The sequence below is a fragment of the Apus apus genome, chromosome 15, assembly GCF_020740795.1.
Source record: "Apus apus isolate bApuApu2 chromosome 15, bApuApu2.pri.cur, whole genome shotgun sequence".
Lineage (NCBI taxonomy): Eukaryota > Metazoa > Chordata > Aves > Apodiformes > Apodidae > Apus > Apus apus.
The window spans coordinates 5,508,643-5,525,087 of NC_067296.1; the positions used below are offsets into that span (position 1 = coordinate 5,508,643).

Consider the following 16,445-nt stretch of genomic DNA (forward strand, 5'->3'; position numbering starts at 1 on the left):
ACTTGGTCAGGAATAGGTACAGCCTTTTCCAGCCTGCATGTTTGTGGGCAACCAGTCTTGAGAGGCCTCCTCAGAGGTGCCCTGCCTTCCTCCTCCCATGTGCTCCGTGGCTGTTGGCATCACTGCAGGCTCAGAGGCAGGTGAGGAGGACACAAGCTCCTGCTCCAGTGCTGCCAAATAGGGAAAGCCAGCACAAAGTGGGTGAATCCTGGCACTCACCCCCAGGAGCAGCTGCAGTTCTCCTCCCCCAGGACAAGAAGAGGGAAACCACATTCACAGTTTAAGCAAAACACCAGGAGAGAACCAGCGCTGGAGGACAGGACTGCTCCCTGCCCAGCTTGGTCTCTGCAGTGACCTACAGACACCTCACTGTGGGGAAGACACAAGTTTTCCATAACCCCAGGTGGGATCAGCAAGGTGGGCTCACAAACCATGGCAGTCCCCAGGGACCACAGGGCTGCCCCCCAAGCCCTGCTGCAGCAAGTTGTTGCTGCTCAGTGGGGCTCTTTGAAGGACAGCAAGGGCCGTGAGGCAGCAAGAGGGAACTGCAGCCACGTGAGCACCAGGACAGTGGACTGATCAAAAATATAGACACACATCCCATCTATATATATATATATGCTTGTGTTCCTCACGCAGAACCTCACATGCTCCATAAGGCACGTGTGTTTGCCTGGAGGAGGGAGCAGTGTAAATGGATTTACCATGCAGGAGAAGCTGCTGGCTCGGGGAGGGGAAGGCAGCTCCCGAGGGGGGGTGTGAATACGTGTGTTCTTTGAAACCCACAATTCCTGTGGTGAGTTTTGTTCCCTGGAAGGAGCCCTGGCTCTGCTCAGTCCCTGGATTAAGACGCAGGAGGTCTGTAGGTCAGAGAAACTCTATTCCTCAGCTGACAACTACAGGGTTGTTGTTTCGTTGCTTGTGTTTTGTTTTTTTTCTTCAAGAAGCAATAAATCCACAAAAATAAAATTTAAAAAGTCCCTGCCTCCAGCTTCCTCCAGAATTGTCCTTCTGGGCTCATCAGCCCAGGAGCCAAAGCACCACCCCCGGCCAGGAGGCAGTTATCCTGCTGCTCCAGGGTCAGGACAGCTGCTGAGCACCAGGAGGCAAAGTCACAGAGAAGTGGGGCTGACAGGACTTTAACATTAAAAAAAAAAAGAGGTTTGTAGCAGCTTTTAATTTATCTTTTCATTAAAAAAAAGTTATCCCAAGAACTGTTGTCACATTGGAGCTAGTCTGTGTGATATAAGTTAATCCTGTCCTTCACCAGGAGGAGAAAGAAGCAGCATGTGGGGGCACAGCTAATGCTGCTTCCCCTCTGCCTGCTCTTCCAAGTGGGAGACCTGCTCTGCCAGCTCCAAGACCTTGGCTTGGCAGTCAAGCAGGTTGTCCTTCAGTCCTGTTATTTCCTGAGAGTGGGCAGCCAGCGTCCCATTCATGTGGTCCATGTAGTCCCACAGGCTGCCTGTGTGTTTCTCCAGTTCATCCCTGATGCCATCCAGGCTTCCCGTGACAGCGCCCAACCTGCCGCAGACGCTCTCCACCCGAGCCACCCGGTCATCGAAGTGAGCAATCTCCTGCTGCAGGCCGTGGGCCACACTCTTGCAGGAGCTCAGGTCACTGATGATCCTGGCTTTGAGTCGCTCCAAGTCTCCCTTAAGGTTCAGGACACGCCGGTTGCTGAAGAAAAGCTGGGAGCCTTGGTTGTTGATTTTCTCCTGGATGGAGTGGACCTCGTCCTCGATCTTCCGCTCGTGGTCATCCAGCGAGGAGTTGATGTGGGTCACGGTGTCTGAGTACTGGGAGACTGAGTCCTTGAGGCCTGTCAGAGATTTGCTCACGGTGTTGAGGTTGATCTTTAGCAAGGTGATCTCCCCTTGCAAAGCCCCCGAGGCTTCCTCCTCGATTCGCCGCTGGATCTCCAGGATGGTGGCGTTCAGCTTGCGCAGGAGGTCGTAGTTGCTGTCCATCCGGAGGAGCAGGTCCTGATTCTTGTTCTGGCAGTCTTCTATCTCTGTCCGGAAAGTCTCCACGTCCTTGGAGGCAGAGGTGCAGCCCAGGGAACAAGTTGTCTCCAACGTGATGAGGCGGTTCTGCAACACCTCCAGAGTCTCGTCCGTGCGTTTCCTCATGCTGGCGAGCTCCCCCTCCAGCACGGGCACCACCACTCCCTCCATGCCCACAGGAGAACTGACATTGTTCAGCTCCCCCACAATGGTCATGAACCTGTCCTCTAGGGTCTGCATTTTGTCTTCAAAGGCAGTCCTCATCCCATCCACCTCTGCCACCACCATGCCTCTCATGCTGTCCTCTATGCTGGAGCAGCAGCTTCCTGTTTCTCCCTCTGTAGCATTGAGTCGGGCTTCCAGGTCTTCAAAGCGCCCTTCAAAAAGGTTGCCTAGGGTGGCAGTGGAGACTTCACCATCCAGCCGTGAGTGCAAGTTCTTCTGGGAGTCAGAGATGCTGTGAAGACCTTTTTCAAGAATGTTCATGCGATCGGTGAGGTAGTCCAGGTTGCTGCAGCAGCTTTCCACCACCGTCAGCCCTTGGATCTGGGTTTCCAGCTGGGAGATCTCTTTTTTGATCTCTAGCTCCTTCCCATCCAGCGTCTGCTGCAGCCTCAAGTTGGCAGCTTTCTCCTCCTCACACTGCTGCCGCACCTCTTGGATCCGGAAGTCACACATGGTCTGGATCTTCCCCAGCTTCTTCTCGAAGCCATCGAGCAGCTCTCCACGCAGGTTGCTCAGCCGCGTGTCCACGTACTCCTCCAGCAGGTCGATGGAGGTGAGAGGCGAGGGCCGGGCTGATTCCAGAAGATGCTTGATCTGCCCGTCGTGGTCCAGGACCATGCCACGAACCTCGTGCAGCAGATCTGCCTTAGTTTTTAGCACGTCGCTCACCTCCGTCACTTTGGTCAGGATCTCCCCCACGGGAGGGTACGTGGCGATATCGGCTTTGTCCGCCACGTCCACCAGGCCGTCCGGAATGATGCCGAAGCCCACCATGGAGTCAGGTGTGCCTGGGCTGTTCATCAAGGAGCTGATCATCTTGGTGGTGTCCTCCTGGATGGCCAGTCTCAGGCTGCTCACCAGGGTGTGCAGGCTGTCGTAGGACTGGGAAAGGCGCCTCACCTCCTCCTCCAGCCGGTCCAGGCGGTCCCCGAAGAGGCCAGGCAGCTTCCTACCTGCAGAGGGAGAGAGACAGAGAGGGCACAGTCAGGGCTGGTCCTCCTTTAACTTCCCTCCTTGCCTATCTTCTAGATCTGAGTTCTTTTCCACATGAACATCAGCTCCTGCCTCCCTCATATTGCTATTTCAGCAAAGCATCTGCCCACCCTTCCTCCTTTCCTCTGCATCTCTTCTGAAGCTGATCAGGAAACTCTCTTCTTGGGATTAAACCCTCTTCTCCCAAGTTCAACAGCAGGTGATGAGAACAGTCTGGGGGATCTTCATCTTAAGACACCCTCTATCGACCCTCAAATTAATGGAATAATGCTTTAAGGCAATGAGGAAAGGCAATTTTGAAACAGAATGTCTTTTTAAAAGAGCAAGTGAACCTCAAAGCAATCAAATGTCAGGCCTCTGATCAGAAGGCAGGTCACCCACTGAAGGTTTGCTAAATTCATGTGCTGGAACAGAAAGAACTGGTCTGAGACCATATTGGTGGTGTGGTAACCTGGGGATGTGAAGCAAGAGCAAGATCTTACCATATTGATTCATCTTTGGTCCTGGAAACAGGTCAGGGTGGCTTTTTGGATGGGGAGGAAGTCTGGGGATCGGAAACATCTTTTGCCCAGGAGGCATTTTAGGGCTGGGATGTTGGGGCAGGAGGCCAGGTTGGTCGGTTGGGCTGTCATGGCACCCTTCTCCCATGAAGCCTGGGCAGCACCTCCAGGCCAGCTCGGTCACTGTCTTGTAGCCAATCTTGTATCTGGGTCTGAAGAAGGTGCGGTACCTTTCCAGGAGGGGGGAGGAAGGGAGAAGACAGTTTAGAGAAGCAAGCCCAAAGTCAAGCAAAAAAGAAGGGCGGGGGGGGGGGGGTATGGGTCCCATTGGGTGTGAGAAAGCTGGGCATATGGGAAAGCCTGGCTGAGACCCCTGTGCTGCACCTGCAGACCATGACCCACCTCCTCCAAGAGCTCCTGCTGCACTGTAGCCCAGTGTAGCACAATCAGCCTCCCTCCAGGGACACAGCTTGTTCACCACAAACATGTGCCCACCCTCTCCAGGGCTGAACGACCAGGTGGAAGTGGGACAGCACACAGTGAGAGTAGAACTCTCCCCAGCCAGTTGGTAACACAATTAAGACAGGCCTGAGGAGCAGCCCAGGCGTGAGGAGGGTCTGTCTGAGCAGAACCATTGTGTATGGATCTGTGGTTTCTGGAGAGGGTTTGTTTGTTTGTTGGAACCTTAAAAAAAAAAGAAAGGTGGGACACAAACACACTCCTTCTCTGCTCTGGCTCTACATGGGGTTCCCACCAGCCCAGCCTGGAGGATTCAGCTGCTCCCAGCTCTTCTGTGGCACCCTCCCATGAGAGAGAAGGGATGGGACAGGACCCCCCAGCACCCGTGCTCCCCACACCAGCCAAGCTGAGCAGGGCTGAAGCCAGTGTGTTTCTCACTGCCTCTGAAACACCAATGCTTTGAACCTGCCGTGTGGAAATTCCCAATCTGAATTTACCAGAGCCTGAAAATCCTGAAGTTTGCTGGTTTTCAACAACGCACACAATCGGGCCCTTGTTCTTCTCTTGTTCAGTGGAAGGTCTCAGAGGAAGCAGCACAACCATCCGTGCTGTGCTGAGGGGCTGCATAAGGCACTCACACATCCCCAGCGGCTTGGGGCAGTAGGTGGGACTGAGGGCCTGCCCAGGTCCTTCTTCCCACCCTGGCCCAGGCTGCAGCCCCAGGCAAAGCCACTTCCACAGGACTCCCAGTGCAACACAACCACCTCCGTATGTACCACAGGGCAGGAGGGGAAAGCAAACCCAAATCCTCTGTTCTTTGCATCACTTTGAAATTTCTCAGCATCAACAATTTCCCAAGGGCACAGGACAGTTTCCAAACAAGCCTTTTTTTTTGTTATTCCTTTTCACAGATGCTGCCAAATTTCTATGGCATTTCCTTCTGTAGAAGCCTGCCTGGATGTACCATGGCAGGAGACTGCTGTGCCCAGCCGCTGTCAGGGGGTGAAGCGAGGAAGAGGATGGCATCCAGAAGGCAGGGCACCTTCTCTGAGTCACATCAGCCTCTGCAGAGGAGCTCAGAGCCCTTTGGCACCTCCAAACCCTTCTCCTCCTGCTCCAAACGGCGGCAAGGGGAAGTATTTATTGCAGCTGCACAAACATTAGCCGATGGCCCCAGCACGTGGAAAAACCATTTCCCTGAGTGAATGCAGCATGCAAGGCTGTGCAGAAAGTCCAGCTGCTTTCCAAAAACACCCTGGTTTTGTTTAAAGGGCTGGAAGGGCCAAGCAGAGGACACAGCAGGGATGGCAGAGGCTTTGGGGACCTCCTCCATGGGTACCAGCAGCTGCAGGATGTCCTGAAGTCTGCAAATGCCACTAAAGCACTTGTGACAGGAGCAAGGAAAGAGCAAGTCAGCGAGCGGGTCCAACATCCCATCTCTGCTGGGATGGCTGTGAGCTGAGCCCTTGGCACTGCTGGCATCTGGTGAGTCCCAGCTGGCTGGAGTGTTGGGCTCCAATGAAAGGCCCTCTCAGCTTGGTTTTCCTCAGTTCTCAGCTCTGCTGCTCTCAGCAGGCACAGGGAGGATGCAGGAATGCAGCATTTCTGCATGGAGCAGCATTCCAGGCCAGGACCTGTGGACTGCAGCAAAGCACAAAGCCCCAGTGTCCACCCTGCCCCAGCTCCAGCATGGCACAGGGATTCCCTCCAGCACTGAGGAGGTGGCAGAGACTTTTGCAAATATTTTTCTGAGGCAGGAAGACCTCAACCATGCCCTGCCACGGGCGCCATTCCCTCTTCCTCTTGGTCAGGCTCTCACCTAACTGCCATCTTTCTGCCAAGTCACGGGTCTGTGACAAAATGTTTCCCTGCACATATTCACCCCCTTGGCTCTCCATGATTTCCTGATTTATTTCTGATGAGGAACAGAGCTTCCTCTCCCTCCTCACAGACCCCATCTTGCCTCCTCCCAGCACTGCTGCCCTGTTACTGGCTGCCTCATCCAGGAAAAGCCCTTCAGCCCCTTTCACTGCCCTCTGGAAAATCAGGTTTGATGGTCGGAAGGGCAGCATGTGGGGTTGGGAGCCCGAGGAGAGCTGAGACCTGAAGCTGGGAGGGGAAAGGAGCCATGCCCTGTGTCCTCCATACTCACAGCACTTTCCCCGGGCACTTGGGTCCCCAGCTGCACTTGTGATACTCAGCCTTGACGTAGCTCTCGGCCCCGTCCTGCAGAGTGCACGTCACGTTGCGCTGCACCACGTAGGCACAGTAGCTCCTAGGAGGAAGCACAGCAGGAGACTTGTCAGCCCCAGCCCAGGATGGTCACCCCCTGCCCCGGAGCATCACCAGCATCCTGGCTATGAACCCATCCACAGGCAGATCTGCCTGCCCTGTCTAACACTGCCAGGGAGGTCTTGGAGGGGGCAGAAGTTTTCACCTGCCTTCACCTGACTGGCTCCAAGAGCCAGCAGCTGGCAGGGGTGGTTTGTCCTCCTGCAGCTCCTGGAGTGCTGCCAGCATCAGGGTCATCCAAAAAGCCTTTGGATCTTACTGTGGGTACTGTCACACCTGGACCAAGTGTGATGCTACAGTCAGCAGAGAGGCTGCAGAGCAGGCTGGCTGCTCTGCAGGGCTGCAGCATCATGGATCCCTCCACCACAGAGACAGGGATAGAACCCAGGTCCCAAGCTGGATGGAGGCAGGAAACCTCTTCAAGTCCCTTGTATGGGCAGAGCAAGGAGCAGAGCCTCTTCCCTCCAGCCACCAGACCTCCAGCTGGGTGCCCCAGGGTACCAGCCAGCTCTGGGCACAGACCCTCTCCCACGCCCAGCAGCAACCCCAGGCACTGAGGATGATGAGGTGGCTGGGAGGAAGGCTGTGTGGGAAGGATGCAGGAGTGCTGCTGGGACAGATGGCTGTTCCAAGGCTGTTCCAGCTGAAGTAGGGCTGCCAGCAGGAGCAGATGGACTTGGTCCATAGGGGCAGAGACAGAAGGGATGTGCAGCGAGGCAGGAATTAAGGGCATGGGGACATGGCAGATGGCAGAGCGGGAGGAGAGGAGGGCACAGGCACATGGTGCAGAGCTGAGGCAGAGATGGATGGTCAGCAGGAGAGACCAGATGGGCCACCATGAGCTGCAGGTGCAAGGAGGTGTTCAGTGGGGCGGGAGGACCCAGTTCTCCCCGTGTGAGCTGCAGCCACTGTGGCTCAGCTGCCTGACCACAGGCTGAGGAGCAGCAAGGTCCCTTGGCATTGCCACTGCATCCCTGTGGAAAGCAGCCTCGAGGCTGACCAGGGGGATGAGCTGCAGATCCTCAGCCCAGCTCTCATGGGCTCGGCATGATGATGGTTTGGATGGCGTTGAAACACCTCTGGCAGGTGGAGGTGAAGGAAGGGGCTAGGACAATAACAATGCAGCAGAAGGGTTTGGGGAGACGGACTGTGGTGTCTCCTGTTTGGAGGAGTGAGTGTGCACATGTGTGTTTGTGTGTGTGTGTGCACAGCCCCCCACACTGTCACCCTCTGGGGACAGAACAGCAGGGCTCTGGCTCATCCAGCACTGGGAAAGATGGGTGAAGAAGGGACAAACACAGATGGTGAACACATGCAGACAAAGTACAACTCCCATCCATGCCAAGACCCATCATGAGCCTCTGGTACCCCCATTCAGAGGCTCCATTCCGGCTCCTCTGCCTCCAACAGTCCATGTGGGACAGGAGCTCCCTTGAACCAGCAAGCTGTGAGCAGGCTCAACCTCTCTCCAACACCTGGACTCACTCTCCTCCCTTCCATCTGGACCCACCAACCCCCACCTCACTCTTCCCAGCATCAACAGCTCTAGCCCATCCCCTCTTTACTCCCCTGGGATGGGCACAGCAACTCCCAGCAGCAACTGGCATTTCCAGCCTGCCCAGACACAAGCAGTTCTGCCCAGGCAGGAGGCTGCCAGGCTTAGAGTGTGTGTGCAGGGACCCAGGCTGCTCCCTGCTCCTCCAAAAGTGACTCATTTATCCACACACAGGGCCACAGCAAAGGCCAGCCACTTTCCTTAGCTGGAGGGAAGGGACATCATGTCTGCAAGTGCATGTGGAAAATTCAGAATCACCATCTATCCATAAATTCGTGATCTGCTTACAAACAGACTGCAAACCCCTCTGAAGCTGCTAGCCAACACGGACAGATCTACTAGCCCCTACTAACAGACACTGCCTGCCCATAACCGCTTAGTTTAGGGTGGTTCTGGCTTCCTCTTCTTCTCAGAAACCCCTTCCTCCTCACCCACCTGTGTCTAGCAGTTTTATAGCTCCAGCGTGATGTTTCAAGAGTGAGGAGCTGGAAAATGTTATGGGTTTTGGAAAGTTCTCACTGGCACTACCAGTGTTGTTCATCTCGAATGTTAACTTTGCTCATTTCAGCTTGTTCATAACACCACATCCTCCCCTTTCCAAAGAAACTCGACAGAAACAGTCTTACCAAGCAAGTGAGGAGGGAAGGGAGTCCCTCTCCCCCCTTCCCCAATTGCAATTGAATGGAAAAGTCTATAGTACGTGTTACACATTCCTCCTCTGCCTGAGCTTCCCAGGTTACTTGAAAACACATTTAAACTCTAGTGAGCCTGTGCTTTGTAAGCGAATTGGCAAGTTCCCTCCTCAGCAATCTGCATTTTCATGCCATGTGCACTGCCACCCTGCCCTCCCGCACCTCGCCCCCCCCGTGTCCATGCCATGCAGGACAGGTACATGCACCTACCCCACAAACACACACGGACATCCCACCCTCGCCACCCCCAACCCGCTCTCACACGGGACTGCAGCACACACGTCCCCCCACCTCCCACAGCCCACTCCCCTGCTGGAAACAGAGCCCCCGCACCCCTTCCCCCGAGCAGAGCGGCCCCCCAGCCTTTATCTACACTAAGAGGGGGGGAAGCACCGAGACACAAGGACACCCCAACCCTGTCCTGCCGGCCAGTCCCTACTCAGTGCCCAGCAGCTGATACGGGGCCAGGGATGCCCACGGGAAGTATCGGGGCACCACTGCCCAGCGAGGGATACTGCGGGTACCCGGGGAGATGGTCTCCGAGGTGGTACGGGGGGCTGGGTACCCACCCAGGGGTGCCCGTGGCAGCCGGTCTCCCGGGGACGCCGCCAGCTGAGCCCAGACGTGCGGCCGGTGCCCAGCGCGGTCTATGCCCGGGAAGGGGCGCGGGATGCCCGACGGGAGGCAGCGCTCGGAAAGCCCCGCCGCGCAGCCGGTGGCCAGGGACCGATGTCCGGGGGCTGATGCCGACTCCCGGTAACTCCGCCGGGTGGGTTGCGCGGCCGCGGAGGGATGCGCGCAGAGGATCGCTTACTTGTGTTTGCCCACGGGCTTGCCGGGGCCGAGCTGCGGGCTGGAGCCGGCTGTGTAGAGGCTGTACCTGCCGCCGTAGGGCAGGGGGGCGGCGGGGGGATAGAAGGCACCCTTGGCGTCGGCGAGGGCCAGCAGCGTCCCCAGGCAGAGGCAGGCGAGCGGAGCTCCGCGGCAGCGCATGGTCCCGGGGCCGGCGGAGCGGGACGGGGCAGGACGGGATGGGGCAGGACGGGATGGGGCAGGACGGGACGGCGCGGCGGAGGGGACCGGAGCACCGCCCGCTGCCCTGCCCGGCCCTGCCCGGCCCTGCCCGGCGGCACACGCCGCTCCGCCGCCCGCCCGACCCCTTTTGTACGGCGGCGACGGAGGCGGTCCGCGCTCCTCCTCCCGCCCTCCCACCGCCGCCGACCCCCGGCCCCACGCGCGGGGAGACAAAGTCCCCCCTCCTCCTCATCCCCATCCCCCGCAGCCCCCGGGAGGGAGGGAGCCGCCGGCCCCCGAGGGGCTGGAAGGATGGTTTGCCCCAGCCCCGTCCGGGGGGAGCAGGTGCAGCAGCGGCTGGAGCCGCGGGGTGCCCGCAGAGACGCACCCCCGAGCCTGCTCTGCCTCACCCCGCCAAGAGGAAGGCTGGCGGGACCCTAACTCTGCGCTGCTGGAGATTGGCAGCTGTCAATCACTTGGCTGGCACCAGCCTGATGCACCCAGCATCACAGAGGGCCCAGCGAACCCCGCACCGGGTCGTGCGGGAAAGGCTCTTTTGGAGCAGACATCAGCACCGCCCCCCCCCCCCCCCCCCCCCCGGTAGATTTGTGCTTCTGTTCCGGGCTCCAGAAGTGAGGAAGGATCCCTTGCCTTTCCCTGCAGACCTGCGCATCTTCCACAGCCAAGTGTGTTTCCTCCTCGGTGGCTTTAGAAGGCAGGTTTGGGTCTCCTACCCCTCCTGCTCTCTGCAGAGATCCCTGCTAACCAGCTCCCCGATGCCCCCAGCAGCAGGTGACCTCCAGCAGCACCTGATCCCCAGCAGTGGGTGCTGAGCACCCTGCCCTGCCCCAACAGCACTCCCCAGGCACAGCACCATTAACCATGGCAGTGTAAGACCCTTCATGTGAACCACAGGGGACTTCTATTGTTGGGTGAGGGGGAGAGAACCTCCACCCAGGGCAGTGGGCAGTTTGGGAGGGAGGTGATACCTCTGCTGCTACCCAGTGGAGGTGAGGCCATGCCTCATGAGGGAGCAGGGGATTTTGTCATATAAGCAGAGCTTGGGCTGAACATCCCAACTGTCCTGGGGACACTCACACCCTTGGGCATCCCACCAAGGGCACAGCAGGGGCCCGATGCAGCTCCTGCCTGGCAGAGGCCAGCCCCAAGCCTGCCCAGGCAGGGAAGCACCATGGTGAGGCATGCAGTGCTGCTCCAAAACTCTTGGACAAAAACAAGCAGTAGCTGAGAAAGGGTGGCTGTGTGGGATCTCAAATGCAGGAGTGAAACCTGCTGCTGAGAGAAGGAGGCATCAAGGCTTGGGCTGACACTGAGACAGAGATGATAAGATACCAAGACAAACGGCCTTTTTCAGTTAAAAGGAGCCTTTGGCTCAGTCTGAGGCGAATACAGAAACTTTAGCAGGAGAAGAAAAGCCCATAGAAGAGCAGTGTTGGGGGAGGCAGGCTGGAAAGACCAGGTGGAACACCAAGAGAAGGAAGTCTGTGTAATGAAGCAGTGCATCCTGAGCAGCTCCCTCCTCTCCGTGCAAGCTGCTGCAGGGTGTTGCTGCGAGCTGCCGTGCACTTGTCAGGCTGTGCCCCAGAGGTGGCTGCATCATGGCTTTTACATGGTGTATTTGGCAGCACATGAAGCACTTCTCATCCAGCTGCTGCATCAGATTGTTCCACTCCACTGGGATGCTGCAGGAGGGACAGTCTATAAGCAACTCTATAAAAACAAACAAAAGTCGACCAAGCCCGCATGGTTTCATGCTGGATGCCAAAGTTGAGCACTAACCTTCCACACAGCCTTAATATTTTTACCCTGTGCACAGGGAGTGTGAGCCAGTTTTAATAACAGCATGCTGCACGTGTGTGTCTGAGGCCTCAGGAAAAAAACATCTGGTGTTGCAGTTTCAAAAAAAAGCCCTTGGTTCTGACCTCCAAGTCTGTGCTGTGATGAACGGGCACAACAGGGCAGAGTTAAAGCTGCTCCTGGTTGTGAAAAGGAAGGAGGTGAGAACCATTGCACTGGTGTGGGTGCATGTGTGTCTGTGTCTGCTTGTCCCTGCTGTCCATCTGCACTTGTGAGGCTCCGGGTCACTTTCTGCTAGTTTTCATAGCAAGGCAGGATCCTCAGAGAGACTGAATTCCATTTTGTTCTTCTATTGTCCAATTGTTTTCTGAAAAAGGCATCTGGGTAGACAAGAAAGTGCCAAACTTGGGTCCCCACTGAGGAAATGGATTCCTCGTCAATTCTATTATAAGACATCAAAGAATCCACACGAGAGAGAGCCAATGAGTGCCCCAAACCATGGGAAAAACCTCTCATGTGCCTTATTAGCCATGAGCTAATCCAACCATGAGACACAGAACGGCAGGAAACTGGGATTCTTTAAGTTGCACTTCTGAGGCAGCAGCTGGGGTTTGACTCTTTGATGCTCAGCCCTGCTGCTGCTGGTCCTCACCACACCATTAGCTCTGGCTGGGCACAGGAGAGCACCCGTGTGGAGCTTGGCGTGGCATCCTGGCTCTGGAGAAGTGCTCATGTGGAAGAGAAGCAGAAGACATCCTCCTGACGTGGGCATGTCCCAGGGGTTAACAGGGACGATCTCCCAAAGCTGTGAAGTGTGTGCTGAGCAACGAGCTCTCCAGCAGAATGGAAGGACTTTGCCACTGAACTGCTGCCAGAAAGTTCTGCAGACCTGCACACTTTGGGGCCAGGGAGCACCAGCCCCTGGTGGTGGTTCTGCTTTCCCTCCTGACCTGGGCTGGAGAGTAAAGGGGATCAGATAAGAGCTGATGATGATGATCAAAACTGGATACTGGGCAAACCTGAGAGCCTACCAAGGAACACCCACAGAGATGCCTGGCCTGGAATGCTGTGTCCCTCAGTGTTCCCATGTAAGCACCTCCTGCAGCAGCTCAGCACATGCCAAGGAAGCTTGTTTCTCCACCTGAACTGCCAGAAGCTGATTGTTTTGGTTACACCTCTCACTCCTGCTCAGCTATGCTGCAAGCCAGTCCAGGAGTGAGCAGGTAGAAGTTCTTCCCTACTAAGGATCCAGCAGAGATTTGGCTAAAAAATAGGGGCATTGTGCAGGCCCAGGAGGTACCCAGAAACAGGAGCCTAGCTGGAGAAGATGAGACCAAGAGCAGAGGTCCTATAGCAGTTCTTCCCCTGCTCTGTCCCCCAGGGAGGGCTCGGTGAAACACCGCCGGTTCATTTCACGAGTGGGTGACACCAAACAGTGACCTGTTCTGCTTCGTGTGCTTTTTAATTAACACTTGCATGGCCTCATCAGCTGAATAATTGCCTCCCTTCATGGGTCAATAAGCCAGCAGCCCCTGACCTCCTGTTCCCACCTGGTGACAATGTCTGGTGGCTGCTCTGGGTGCAGTGGATGTGCGCTCTGACACCAGCAAACCCTCCCAAGGGCCAGTGCAGCGAGAGAAAAAGTGACAGGAAGGTCCTGGGGCTCTTCAATTCCACTTGCTCTTGGTCAGGATCAACCTTGTCCGCCCTAATCCTGAGCTTTAAATAGGTACTGCTGCTGGAAAGGCATCCAATATGCTGGGCAGGGGGGTGCACGGGGTGGAGTGGTAAGAGGACAGTTGAGTTCTCTGTTGCCCTGGGGTAGGAGCAGATTGCAGGAAGGGAAACATAACTTGGATATGAATAATAAAAAAATATCTGGTAGTAAAATGAATATAGCCCTGGAGGAGACTATTGAGCCATCTGGAGATTTTAAAGGAAAGGTTAGATATAAAAAAATCTGTCAGGACCAATCTGGGGTAGGGAAATGGATTGGATGTCTTCCCAAGATCTCTCCCAGCCTGAGTTTTTCCAAGTACAAATTCATTTCCCAAAGTGGCAAGGCAAGAGAGCAGCTCAATTTAGAGGCAGGGTTTCTCCTTAATGATTCCCACTGGATCAAAGGCATTCCTTGCATTGGCACTGACAGAAGCCTTTTCCCTTGGCAGCAGGACTGTGTCTGTGTGAGAGAGAGGGAGACTTGTGGACAGCCCAGCTTTCCCAGGTGCGTGTCCAACAGGATCCACCCAGGGCTGGCCCTGCTGTTTCTGAGTCCCTGGGAAGACAGTGCAGCTATCCCACAGCTGCTTCCCCAACTCCAGGCAGAAACGGGGACATACACTGTCCAAACTGCCAGGCAAGATGTATGTCCCAAGTGCAACAGGACTGCAGTGTCCTAACAGTATTTACCAGTCTAAATAGAGCACTGTCCCCAGTAGGGCCTGGAGCGCTCCAGCTTCTCCAGCTGCCAGCTCAAACTGAGCTCAAGGAAGCCCAGCTACAGGACTGGAAGATCTTCCTGGCTCCCAGCACACATTTCCACTACATCCCAGCTCGACACTGGGCATGGACCACTTCTCCCGTTGGTCTCAACAGGAAGGAGATGCAGGAGAGCAGGCAGGAGGCAGCCAGTCCAGCCAGCAGCACCAGAACCCCGGGCAATGTCACCACTTCTGCCTTCTTTGGAGGATGCTGAGCTTTTGTTCTGATTCAGACCCCGGCCCCAGTCCCAAGGTGCGATTGGTGTGTGTGTCCCCACAAGCTATGGGGCAGGGGCACCTGGGTTTGCTGCAGCCCTGGAGGAAGCAGTGGCTGAGGGCTGAGAACAGACTCCCTTTCTTCAGGGGAGAGCGCAGTGAGTTGAAGTGGCCAGACACCCTTATCTCTGGTTTCGAAAGCCACACGCTGATCGTTTGTCAAGATTAGCACGTGCGGTAGAAGGGATGGAGCTGTTCCAAATCCATGCTCACGTCCCTTCCCTGGGCTCCAGGCCATTCATAAAAATGCCAGAGCAGCAGCAGCAGTGGCAGCAAGCAGCACATACTGGGGCTGTGGTTTGAGGAGGACTAGGAGGGGTCAACCCCAGGTTACACAAGCTCTGAGCGGGGAGAAGAATCCACAGGTTGCTTTATTGATAAATCCATTAACATCCTTCCTCCAGGAAAGCACACGAGGAGGCTGGCAGGGGTGATTCAGCAAGGGCAAGGGGCAGGCAGGAGGTTCTTTCTGTGGGACCGGGGTGATGTGCTTAAAAAAACCTTTTCCCAGCAGTGGCAGGACCCCGGGGACAAGAGAACATTATCAGCCAACAGCCATGGAGCTGGAGCAGTCTCCAGGGGCAGTCCCGGCTGGATTAGCAGCACACAGACATAGGGTGAGGAGGATGAAGACCAAAAAAGGGAGCAGGTGACACTACACCCTCCCAGTAAACCCCAACGTATTGATGGAGGGGCACTGGCTGGACCCAGGCTTTGTGCTGGGGTGGGCTGGCCCTGTGAGGCCCAGGGAGGAGTAGCCCTGATCTCAGCTGATCCCTGTTAGCTCAGGCTCAGCTGAGCAGGAGCCTGGGAATGCTATAAAAGGCTGGGTGAGTGGGGGGGGTGAGGAGCAGGTAGTGTGGGGCTGGGTGGTTTGTTTTTTTTGTTTGTTTGTGGTTTTTTTTTTGGTTTTTTTTGCAGTTAGGGTATGAATGCAAAGGCTGCTCTGCAGTCAGGTGGAGCTCTGGGATGAGCAGAGGGTTCTCTGTTGCAAGAAAAAAAGCTTGTCAGCTCCTGCCTCCCTGCAAGGACACCTCTGCAGCCAAGAGAAGGAGGTAGGGGGGAATGTGCCTTTTGGGGGGGTCAGGCACAGCTGTGCTGGCAGGAGCATGGCTCAAGCCTGGTGCTGTGAGAGAGGGTACTGGTGCATCTGGGAGGCTTTTGCAGGAGGATTCCTTCCAGTATGAACTCTTGCAAGGAGGTATGTGTCACTTCTGGCTTTGTTGGAGACCTCTGGCAGTAGATCATAAGTTTGTTCAGGCTGGATGAGACCACAGGAGGACCTTGTTTCAACCTGCTTGAAGCAGGGTCAGCTTTGAGATGTGGTGCTGGAGCTGCCCGTCCTGTGGCTCCAGAAGAGGGGTTTGGTGCCAGCTTGACCCATGACCACCATGTTACCCTACAAACCCTGCTGTCTGCAGTGCCTGAGGAGCCCTGGCTTTGGGGGAATTATGTGGCTTCAGGGCTACTTGCTGGCCTGACCTGCAGCAGGCTGAGCTTGGGGAAGGCTCTCCCAAAGCATCTCTGTGCTGCACCCCAGCTGCAAGGCTGTGGAGAGGTTGTCTTCAGCAGGAGAAGCTGACCTCATGTGCTGCTGAAAGCATTCAGTCATTTCTACATGGTTGCAGTAGTTCAGCACTTGAACTTCAGATGGTCTTTCCCATCTCTCCTGTGTAAGTTACTTTCTCTAAGGACTATCCCTGGTGCAAGAAACTGCTCCACTGGAAGTGGGAAGAAGAGCAGCCTATCAATTTGGTTTCAAGAAATGCCCCTAGAACTGGTATGTGTGATTACTTCTCCGGGGCTCAGCCAGCTCCTTTGTGGAGCTGTGCCTCTGGCTTTTGGGAAGATCCATGTTCTTCCTTGGCTGCATGTCCAGATGAGCCAGCTTTTGCCTTTGCTGGGAACAGGATGATGGCAGCAACCCAGTGATTTAGGCACTAAACCTCTGCTCAGTGACCTCATTGCTGCACACACTGGAAGTAAAACACCACAAGAGTGGAAAGCAAATACTCTTCCTTTGGGAGCTGGGGAATATTGAAGGGCATTAGTACAAATGGACCTCTTTGCTGATTTTTAACTTTAATGTCATTCAGTGACAGAGCACAGTTGAGCTAATTGTAACATTTGAAGTC

The 16,445-nt window shown here is 55.7% G+C and overlaps 1 protein-coding gene across 1 annotated transcript; it reads right to left on the reverse strand.

The window, feature by feature from the left end:
• Window positions 1-633: 633 nt before the first annotated feature.
• On the reverse strand, window positions 634-9,715 carry EMILIN3 (elastin microfibril interfacer 3). The gene is made up of 4 exons (XM_051632974.1): window positions 9,537-9,715; window positions 6,336-6,458; window positions 3,707-3,954; window positions 634-3,184 (listed from the first exon to the last, which is right to left on the reverse strand). The coding sequence occupies exons 1-4, from the start codon at window positions 9,713-9,715 to the stop codon at window positions 1,302-1,304; spliced, it is 2,433 nt and encodes an 810-aa protein (XP_051488934.1). The 3' UTR covers window positions 634-1,301.
• Window positions 9,716-16,445: the final 6,730 nt, after the last annotated feature.

Excerpts from the sequence above, each read along its gene's own strand:
- EMILIN3 (XM_051632974.1), bottom strand. The coding sequence starts at position 9,715 with ATGCGCTGCCGCGGAGCTCCGCTCGCCTGCCTCTGCCTGGGGACGCTG. Across the intron at positions 6,459-9,536 it reads AAGCCCGTGGGCAAACACAA|GAGCTACTGTGCCTACGTGG; the intron begins GTAAGCGATCCT and ends GCTTCCTCCTAG. Across the intron at positions 3,185-3,706 it reads ACCAAAGATGAATCAATATG|GTAGGAAGCTGCCTGGCCTC; the intron begins GTAAGATCTTGC and ends CTCCCTCTGCAG.